General features: G+C 40.5%; 1 protein-coding gene across 1 annotated transcript; it reads right to left on the bottom strand.

Annotated features, from left to right (window-relative positions):
• Positions 1–1,330: 1,330 nt before the first annotated feature.
• Positions 1,331–1,903, bottom strand: LOC145566134 (pectinesterase inhibitor 10-like). Its single transcript, XM_081625663.1, has one exon. It carries the CDS (start codon positions 1,901–1,903, stop codon positions 1,331–1,333), a length of 573 nt encoding a protein of 190 aa, XP_081481789.1.
• Between the last annotated feature and the right edge of the window lie 9,783 nt (positions 1,904–11,686).

Raw genomic sequence — 11,686 nt, 5'->3', positions numbered from 1 at the left:
TTGCCGATCTACAAGTTGGTAGTGACGAATTTCGATTTCTAAGCTTAATGCTCGGGGAATTTGCGAAGTTTTGATGCGGGTTCTTGGGTTTTCTCAAGAGCTTTGGGTTCGTGTTTGTGAAGAAGTGAGGAGAGATAGTGCGCTTCTTTGATTTTATTTCCAGAAATGGGAATTCTAGGAGTCCGCGCTTTAATTTCTCTTAAATACCTCACTAAGTAACCGTTAAACACACGTCCCCTTGATTAACCGCCCATTATCCGTCCAACTTCCACAAATTATCCATCCAGCCGCCGTTATTTCATTAATTGCGGTTTAAATTCAAATTTTTGGATTAATTAAATCATTTACTTCCCTCCTTTTTCTGATTAATTAAACCCGACCCGTCATCCTTCCAAATCGGGTCTGGGGGCAAGTTGTTTGGGTCCAATTTAGTCCAATTGGGCCTAGTCGTTAAATGATCCAATTAAAAGCCCAAGGTCAAGGTTCGACTCTCCAATTGTGTTAAAGTCAAGATCAGTCAACAAGGCAAGTTAATTGGGCCAAGGCCCACTTCTCCCATATATGCAAAGGTATAAAAGCCATCAATATCACATTTGTACATTCATTCACACAAAGCCTCAAGCAATTAATTCTCTTGCATAGCTTTCTCTCTCTACACATTGTACTGACTTTAGCATCGGAGGGGCCTTCCTCGGCAACACCCCCGAGGCTAGTTTACGTGTGTTTGCTGTGCAGGAAACCCTCGACCCAGCATCACTTGGACCGAGCCCAGTCTTCACCACTTCATAGGACCTTCGGCAAAATCCCATTGTTTTTATCCGAAACAGGTAATAATATAATTTTTCACCATAAACCTTCCTTTTAATTATAGGATGACGGATGCACCTTATACCAAGTGTATTGATCGTATTCATCTAAAAAACGAATGAAGTATTGATCAGGCTAAGGCTAACTACTTCTTCATAGTCTAAATAAAACAGAATCAGATTTTTACTTTACGATTGAAAACAACACGTAGCATTGTGTCATTGTTGCACAAAATAGACAAAGCTCCAAATTTAATACAGAATAGCAGTTTTTTTTTGAAAAAAAAAATAAATAAATAAAAAAAAACAATCTCATTAGATGGCTAAAAAAGTATAATTACAATTACTGATTCTTTAATTAATATACTTAAATATCTAATAATGACGATTAAAACAAAGAAGTACCATATGATATAAAATCAACTCAATCATTACTTAGGTTCCTAAATCTTGCCTGATAAAAACAAAATACTCTTAATACTAATGTACTACTAGGTTTACAACAAATAATAATATGATTAAATTTAAAACTGCATGCGACGGATGAGATCGATAGCATTGGTAGCAAGATGATTAAGTGGTGTCGTAGATTCTTGAACTCTGCTTAAGACAACATTTCTAGCCCTCAATCCTTGTAAATTCTTAAGGCAAGTGTCAATGGCGGTAAACACGGGTCTGATGTTATTAATCATGCTTGTCCTCTTTGACTCCTTGTCACTCTTACTACCGCCACCCAAGTGGTCCGTGGCGTCAATTGCTGCGTTCAATCCCTTGACCGAGCTAGCAATTGAGGTACTGCAATCATTGAGGGAGTTGGCTTCACGGGTCCAAACTTGAGGTTGTTTCGAGAGTTGTGTGATGCTCTTAGACCCGGATTGGGCTGCGGCTATGGTGGCTGCTATTGCAAGGCGAGTGGACTTCTTTGGGGTGCTGTTGATGCGGTCAACATCGGGGAGGAGGGTTTGGAGGCATTGGGTTGAGTACGTGGCGTCGTCGCACGTGGATATGAGGTATGATGTGGCTGGGGAGTATCTTGCTAAGGAGCCTGTTACACAAAGGAAAAGAAGGGATGCTACGAGAAAGAATCGTTGCGCCATTGTAATTGTTTTTTTTGTTGTTGAATTAATGGATGTTTTGATTTGATTAAAAAATTGAAGGTTGCATGAAATAATTATAGGTTTTTTTTTTTTTTTTTTTTTTTGAGTCGGTTAAAGAGTTTTAACATCAATGGAATTTTATGTCAACTATAACTCTATGTAATTCATGCAAAAGTAATTAGATAAGATTAATAGACATTTTTTTTTTTGAAAGCACGTTTAGTACCAATTTTATTAATCAATGGATAATTTGCCCATTAGAACATAAGGAGAAATGTCAGGAGGGCACAAACTCTCCCAAACTTGTTCGACACCAAAAGGTACTAAACTAGCAAGGTGATGGGCAACGAAATTTCCATCCCTTTTAACATGAGACTACACTACATAATCAAAATAGGAGCAAATAGAAAAAATGTCAATCCGAGAAGAAAGAAGCAGCCTTTGAGAGACGGTTCACGACTAGCTGGCAATCCGACTCCATCACCACACTCTTGTATCCATAACGCTGCGCAAGCTTAACACCTAAATGCAGAGCCTTGCACTCAGCCACCTCGGGGGGCCAATAGCCACGAACATGACGCACCCTTGCGAACACAACATCACCAGCCGCGTCCCTAGCCACAGCACTAATACCAATCCACCCATCATCCTTCAAGCTGGCATCACAATTGACCTTGATGAAATTGGTAAGGGGAGGGAGCCACTTTTTGGGGCTGTTGCATCGAGTCCTTCTAGCAGGGCCATAGATTTTTGCAGCGTATTTTCCACAGTCCTCCACCAAACGCACCACACGCTCTTTCACCACTAAATGTGGCACATCATTGTTGTTGAAAATCTTCTGATTTCTTCGATACCAAATCTGCCATAAAAGAGCAACCCCAATTTGGCATTTCTTTGCACTGTTTTTCATCCAATCTAGCAGGGTGCTTTTGAAGTCGAAATCAGCATTATCAATTAGAAGCTCAGGGACATCACATTCATACCAGAGGTCATGTACAGCAGGGCAACTAAACAGAGCATGGTGAGGCGTTTCAGCAACATTCGGGCACCAAGGGCACGCATCAGAATCCTTCATATGTCTGTAGTGAAGCAGGGAGCATGTTGGCAGGGAGTTCGTACATAGACGCCACAGAAAATGCTTGACCTTTGGTATAGTGTCGAGACTCCAAATCAAAACCCAGACTTGATGAAATGCATCCAAGTCGCATGACTTCCCTAGCATATAAGCCGACTTGACTGAGTACATACCATCCATAGAGAACGCCCATGTCAGCAGGTCTTCCGGGCTCCGGGGACTAAGAGGAATTGCCAAAATACATCGGACATCCCTCTCAACGAAGGAGTTCGATAGAAACTCATAATTCCATTCCTTAGAATGCTCATCAATCAAGTCCTTCACCTTAAAAATACCAGTAACAGCAGGAGAGGTAGTAAATCTGCCATTTTCATCTGCAAGCCAAGGGTCCTCAAAAATTCGAATTTTCGAACCATCCCCAACTCGCCAAATAAGACCCTCTTTCACAAGGGACTTTGCCCCCCAGATGCTACGCCATGAATAGCTACAATTCAATCCCAGAGAAGAGTCAAGGAAATCAGAATTTGGGTAGTACTTACCCTTCATCACACGCCCAAGAAGTGAATTTAGCTTAGAGATCAATCTCCACGCCTGTTTTCCCAAGAGAGCCTCATTGAAAACCCCCAAATCTCTAAAACCCATTCCACCCAAACATTTCGGTCTACAAAGAGCATCCCAATTCATCCAGTGCACCCGTCTCCTGTTATCCGAGTTACCCCAAAAAAATTTTGCCGTAAGTGAACGCAACTCATCAATTACACTCGTAGGCAACTTATAAACACCCATTAAATACATCGGGATAGCTTGAATAACAGATTTAATAAGAACCTCTTTCCCTGCTCTCGACAAGAGTTTCTCTTTGTAGCCCTGCAACTTCTTCCATATCCTATCTTTCAAGGCCGTAAAAACCATTCTCTTCGATCTTCCGATAACAGAGGGAATACCAAGATACTTGTCATGCTTATTGACAAGTCGCATTTTTAATAAGTCAATCAACTCTTCCTGCTTCGACACTACAACGCCTTTGCTAAAAGAGACCTCCGACTTTTCATAATTAATTTTCTGCCCGAAAGCTACTTCATAAATGTTGAGAATTTCAACTATCTTTGAGCATTCCTCTCGGTTGGCCCTTGCAAAAAGCAAACTGTCATCTGCAAAAAAGAGGTGAGAAACTTTTGGTCCCCTTCGACTAGCTCCAGCACCATGAACTAGCCTGTGGTCCGAAGCTTTTTCAATAAGGGCGGAAAAAGCATCAGCCACCATAATAAAGAGATACGGGGAGAGAGGGTCACCCTGTCTCAACCCCCTGGAAGGAAACACCGAACCAGTCACACACCGGTTTATAATAAATGAGTAAGAAACAGTCGATACACAATCCATCACAAGTCTAACCCACTGATCAGCAAAACCCATTTTTAGAAGAAGTTTCTCTAGAAAATACCATTCAACTCTGTCATATGCTTTGCTCATATCAAGCTTCAAAGCTATAGTACCTTTCCTCCCTTACTCTGTTTTTTCATCGTATGAAAGATCTCCATTGCAATCAAGGCATTATCAGAAATAAGTCTCCCCGGAACAAAAGCACTTTGATTTTCCGAGATGACTTTCGGTAGTATGGTCTTAAGGCGCATAACAATAGCCTTTGAAGCAATTTTATACAAGATATTACACAAAGCAATAGGGCGGTACTCAGACATATACATAGGGGACTTGACTTTCGGAATCAAAGCAATATTAGTGTTGTTAACCGATTCAGAGGAGTGCATACCATGGAGAATGCCGCTAACAAAAGTAAACACTTCATCCCCAATCACGTGCCAAAATTTCTGGTAAAATATGGCATGAAGTCCGTCAGGTCCCGGAGCTTTACAGGGATGCATGGCACATATTGCAGCATATATTTCATCCTTTGAGTACGGCTGGAGCAGAGCAGCATTGTCCTCTTCAGAAATTTTTGGTGAAACAGCCTCCGACACTCTCTCGACATCTGTCAAACACGGCCCTGAGGATGTGAACAGGTTAGTGTAAAAATTTTGAGCAATATCCTCAAAGTCCTCTTCTTCTTCCTTCCATTCCCGTGCCTCATTAAAGAGCCCCTTTATTTCATTCTTCCCCCGACGCTGAGAAGCCTTGTGGTGAAAATATTTTGTGTTGCGGTCCCCGTCCTTAATCTCCGAGACTCTAGAGCGTAAGTACCAATAAGCCTCTTGTTTTTCCCCTAGCTCATCTATTTTTGCTTCCAAAGTAGAGCAAAGCTTGATATTATCCTCTGAGATCACACCCCCCTGCACTTCTTTTAAAGCATTCTCAGTTTCAATGATTTGCTTATCAATATTATCAAAATTCTTTCCACTCCATACTCTAAGAGCAACCATCAGAACCTCCAATCTCTCAGCCATCGAACACCCAGCAGACCCCAACCACGCCTCTCTGACAGCAGCTTCACAAGAGGCATCAAGGAGCCACGCTGTTTCAAACTTGAAGTTCTTCTTACCCCTCTTGCGCTTCTTCTTTGGTCTCTTTAGCCTAGCAAGAATTGCGAAATGATCCGATTTAACTCGGACTAAGTGCTCGACCGAAGCTTCTGGAAACAAATTGAACCACTCCTCAGTCCCACAAAATCTGTCCAAACGTTCTCGAATCATAGTTCTCTTAGTCAATCCTTTCTCCCAAGTGTACCATTGCCCCACGAAGCCAAGGTCACGCAAATTACAATCATCCAAGGCTGCACGAAACTCATTAATCTCCCTCCTTACCGAATCAGCTCCACCTTCTTTCTCTTCGTAGGATAAAATCTCATTATAGTCACCCCCTATTAACATAGGACCCTCAAAACAAGAGCACAATTCTCTAAGAAGTTGCCAAGTTTTCCACTTGTTTCCCGATTCCGGCCACCCATACAAGCCAACAAACCGCCAAGAGCTACCATTTAGCTCCCTAACATCCCCACAAATGTGATTTTGAGACATAGAAACTAAAGTAAAAGTGATTGAATCACTCCTCCAATACAAGCATAAACCTCCTGCCAATCCAATACTACTAACACCTATTACACTATCAAAGCCAAGTCTATCTTTAAGTTTTTCAGACTCTAATTTATTAATTTTAGTTTCACAAATAAAAAGTACCTCCGGGGCATAATACGAGCACCATCGTTTGAGTGCTTTAACTGCCTGAGGGTTGCCCACCCCTCGGCAATTCCAACAAAGAAGATTCATTGTTGTTCGCGGGGCTGGGACACTCCAACACCCGCTACTTCGTTGGTAGCCAATGCACTATGTACACGAGCTTTTTTCGAAACTTCATCGACTTCCATCTCATCATCCTTCGAACACTCCTTCCTCTTGCCACATTTAATTTCCCCACCAGAACCTATCCTTTCGAAAGTCACTCTATCCTCTTTCCTAAGCTTCACTCCCTTCTTTGCCATACCCTTCTTTGAAGTTGCTGCTGTTGTGAAAGAGAATAAAGAATTATGCTGAGTATCTGCAGGCTTTGCTCGTAGGTCCTCAGTTTCATCACTACTTTGACCTTCAACACCATTAGGAGAGTCCACGACTAGGTGGTTTTTAGTAACACCCCCTACTGTTCTACACTCCAGTTCAGCAAGCTTCGTGAGAGGCAGAGGCATATCCTCACGAAGTATGGTGCTTACAGACTGCTCCTCCACACCTTGCATCTCACTGATCTCTTTGCTTACTTGCCCAGGTTTTTGGACAAACAAAACCCTCCTACCAGCCTTCACCTCTTCAAACTCATCAACATCCTTTTGTCTGCCCTTTCGTGGGGTAGCTCTAAGGCGTAGACTCCAGCCAAGGCTCTGGTTCTGCTCCTCATCATCACAATTGAGACAATCTTTCTCACTATTACCAATAACCCCGCACATTAAACAAAAGAACGGAAGTCGCTCATATTTCAGGTTAATGCGGAAAATTCGATCATCCTTGCCTCTCATGTTGATGAATCTTCTCAGCGGTTTGGATATGTCAAGGTTAATTCTCACACGCCTGTATTTGTCCAAGCCAAGGTCATCCTGTTCAATTTCCATAACTTCCCCCATAGAAGCAGTGATAGCCCTAACAATATTATCAGAGCGTTTGTTAAAGGGTAAGTTCTCCAATCGCACCCAAAAAGGAGAGTGAGATGGCATAACATCAGTAGGTTGTTCATCCCCTGCTACTTCACTCAAGGCCAATAAGTTATTCTCGAAGCACCATGGACGACCCTCTAAAACTTTCTCGCGATCCTTCCAGTGAAAAAACTGGAAGGCAAACAAGTTTGTACCAATTACTCGTATCACTACTCTCTTTGAAACAGACCAAGATTGAGACATGGTTCGTTTAAAAGCATCAAAATTGTAACTTCGATCCGTAATCAATTTACCCACCAGCATTAGGGCAACACGTTCCTCCGACTCCTCATCCTCACAAACATCCACAATTTCGTTTTCAGGATCATTAATTCGCAAATTAGAGCATTGATTCGCTAGTTCGTCCGCCATTGATAGCCTAGGAAAGCCTCTCTCACAAGGTAGGGCAACCTCTCTCGCAAGGTAGAATCGCCCCTCTCTTTCAAGGGAGTTTTTAAGAATATTTAATTTATAAGATTAATAGACATAAATTTAGAAGTTTCTACACCAAAAAAAATTGTTAGCTATGAGCCTATGATAATTTTAGAATTTTCTACTCGTGTGATATTAGAGATAAAATTTAAAGTATAATGATAGAATTTTGTTTTGTTAAATATTCGCGTGAAATTATACATCAAAACCGTATAGATTGTTTTATTAGGCTAAGGCCTTGTTTATCCAAGCCTGATATTCATTAGATGTTTTGGGCCCAAAGCCCATTCAAATATGTCAATTATGTTTGTGGGCTGCAGTTCAGACTTTGATTAACAAAACAAAAAACACAACAACAGATCAGCCTACCTAAGATGTAAACATATGGAGGATATAAGCCTCATTATAACTAAGATATATGGGCATTTCATCTTCAATATAATTAGGATATATGGACACTTCATCCAACTGCCGTGTTCGTGTCGGACACTGTGTCATACACCGACACTCGTGGGATACACAAAGATACGTCTGGGACCGTATCCTACAATAACTTTGGTAATTGTTAAATAATATGGGTGACTTCATATATAGCTCATTGTTCATATGATATAATATGATCTAATGAGAAGACGAAATGAAAAATATATGTTCAATTTCTTTTTTTAAAATATATTATATGAATTTTAACATCCCATACTCGTATCTGTTATATTAAGAGAGACGTTTTTCCGTATCTGTGTCAGTTTCTGTTCTTATGCAACATAGCATTATAGAAACTAATAGCAAAAAATAGGATGAAATTAAAGAAGAAAGGTCGGGAATAGCCAAATTTATGAAGAAAAAAAAAATGTTACCAACACTTATCCAATTTAGTATCATAGATTACTGCATAGACAGGGACCATAACTTTGATTTATAAATGGACAAGGCAAAATATTACACACATAAATGACATATTGACATTTTTGCTTGTTAGCCCACACTCATACAATATATAGTTTGAATAAAAAAATCATTGATATGATTAATAAAAGAGGAGTTAAGTATAATACAAGGACCTAACTTTTACAATTTTTCACGCTTAAGGACCTCACACTTTTTTTTTCACCTTTAAGGACCTAGGGTTAACATTCCGGCAACTTAACTCACCTGAGCTTCGACCGAAATGTTAATCTCTTCATTATGAAATATTAAGTCCTTCAAAGCATTAATATTACGAAAAAATAATATATAAATTAGTGCATTACCAAAAAAACGAGGAATAGGGGATGATTTTCCCATGGATGATGGAAATGCATAATTTCTCTCATGAGTAAGAACAAGATGCAAATCAACGAGGAACAAGATGATTTACATAAACCTATGTTATTCATCTTATCAACAAAAATTCCCAAAATATACCCACAAATCAAATTTTTAGGAATAAAATCAATCGAAATTTGGAAGAAAAAAAAAGGAATTATACTACTAGAATTTGCGTCAATTGATAGTCGACTGAAAGTTAATAGAGAAATATAACATCCTTGTCCATGGGAAATACGTCAAAAAAAAATCTACAATCTATTGAGCACCAACAACCAAAAATTGCTGCAACAGTGACCATGATGAAAGAGAATCGGAGGAATAATTGCAACATACAATAGCATAGGAAATCAGAGGTCAAGAAGTGGAAAATAAAGAGATAGAATTAGCCAATTATCTTTCATAGGAAATAGGGATTTGAAGTAAAATTTGGAGCCATGGTTTTTCTTCAAACAATGGTGAAATAAACAGGGGAGGAAGAATTGAAGATGGGTTATTTTTTTGTACAACTTGCACGCTTACCCATGCCACTTCAGCCTCCTCATTATGATTTATGTTAGCTAAACTCTTGTTTAACTCAACTTGAGTTAAGAAATATAAATCATCACCGGAAAGCAAATGTTAAGTCCTTAAAGATGAAAAAAAAAGTGTGAGGTCCTTAAAAGTGAAAAATTGTAAAAGTGAGGTCCTTGTGTTATACTTAACTCATAAAAGAGAGATAGAAGTACGGAATAATATTAGAAACCATCAAAATAAATTAAATGATGATGTTCTCCAATTCATTCACTAATTCCCTATTTCTTTAAGATAGCAACATTAGCAAGTAATTTGAAGGAAAAGTTGTTGAAAAAGAGTAGTGTAGAATCCAATTCAAAATAAGCGATGAGTGGGAAGTTGATGAAGAGACTTATAAGAAAGGGAAAATGGAGAGAAATGGCCACAAAAAATGAAGTCTATGTCCAAAGGTTTAGTCAACTAATCGGATTTTAGGTTTAATGAGATAATTTCTAATAATTTTTCTATTTTTTAGAGATATTTTTAAAATAAATACTATGGAGTTGTAGTTTTATGGAAGCTCCTATTTGTGCATGTGGAATCACATATATAGGACAATGGTGTTAATATAATAAAATTCAATTCAATCCGAGGTCTTCAACCTTCATGCTTCTCTATGTAATTAAGCTACGACTAGTAGTTAACATTTGTATAGTACGTGTTTCGGGTGAAAATAATGGGACCTTCGGATGAGTCCTTTATGATGGGCTGAAGACTGAACTCGGTCAAAGTGGAGATTGGGCCGAGGGTTTCCTGCACAGCAAACACACTTAAACTGTCCTTGGGGGTGGTGCCGAGGAAGGCCCCTCCGATGCCTAAGTCAGTGCGGTGTTTAGGGAGAGAAAGCTATGCAAGAGTATTAATTGCTTGAGGCTTGAAGTGAATGAATGTAGAGAGAGAAGATTGATTTCTTTTATACCTTGACATAATAGGAGAAATGGGCCGCGAGCCAAGTAGGCTTGTCACATTGACTGGGCTGACTAACTTGACTTGGCATGGATGGAGAGTTGAACCTTGATCTTGGGCTTATTATTGAATCATTTATGGACTGGCCCAATTGGAGTGAATTGGACCCAAACAAATTGCCCCTCAGACCCGATTTGGAAGGATGACGGGTCGGGTTTTGGCTTGCAAAAAGGAGGGAAGTAAATGATTTTAATTAAAAAATTTGAATTGGACAATTATTAGTGAAATAACTGCCGTTTAAAAAGAGATTAAGGAAGTTGGAAGGTTTAGTGGGAAGTTTAATTGGAGGGAGTGTGTTTAACGGTTACTTTAAGGTGAGTTAGTGGGGATTAATGGCGCGGACTCCCAGAATTCCCATTTTCGGAAATATATAGGCCACTCGTCCTACTCTCTCTCCTCATTTTCTTGCAAACTACACTCAAACTCGCGCAAAATCCCACAGCGAAACCCAATGCTACTTCCTATTTCTGCTTATTGATTGAGATTAAGCTTCCAAAACAAAAATCCGTTGCTCCGACCTTGTAGATCGGCGAATTCCGTTTCTGATAAAGGTAATTTTCCCCGAAGCTTCTTCAGTTTTCTTTAGTTTCCAGCGCACCCTTGTTTTTTTCGAATTTATTTCTTTTTCTCGAACTCTTCGATTTTCCGACGACTGAGATGGCCGGAGACCGAGGGAAGAGGGTCGTTGGGTCACTGGAGGAAGAAGTTCCTCCACCAAGTCTTCTGCGCAACCGGCCACCGGAGGCGATGCCGCCGTTGACAGGCAGTAACCCTCGCCGGTTTGAGAGAAGGGAATCTTCTGGTGCGAGGGTGCCTATTGCAGTGGTGCCCTTGAATTCGGCGCCGCCGCGCGGCTCAAGGTCGGCTAGCACCTCTGGCCGAGGTGCGAATCCTCCATTGAGCGGAGCTTGGGAATGGCTCGCAGGAGCAACTGAATGGAGGGATGTCACGGCTAACCGAGGAATAATGAGGGCTGGCCCTTACCCTTGGTGGGTAAATAATGATGCCACTTATCGGTTTGCCGAACAAGTCGAGATCTACTATGGAATACTCGAAGAAGATGGATATTGGTGCCGAATGCCCACTGCCGAGGATCGGATTCATCATTCTCCACCCGCTTACATCAGGGTTTACATCCGCCAACTACAGGGTGGTCTTCGGTTTCCCTTGCACCCCTTCATAGTGGATGTGCTGAACTCCTACAATATCTCCCTCTGCCAGCTGATTCCTGGCAGCATCCGAAGGCTGATGACTTTCCTCTGGACCTACCTTTTTTATGGTATGAAACCAAGTCTTTAAGTTTTTCGGAAGCTCCATAACC

The sequence above is a fragment of the Chenopodium album genome, chromosome 11 (genome assembly GCF_948465745.1).
Source record: "Chenopodium album chromosome 11, dcCheAlbu1.1, whole genome shotgun sequence".
In the NCBI taxonomy this organism is placed as follows: Eukaryota; Viridiplantae; Streptophyta; class Magnoliopsida; order Caryophyllales; family Amaranthaceae; genus Chenopodium; species Chenopodium album.
This window is presented reverse-complemented; position numbering and strand designations above follow the sequence as displayed.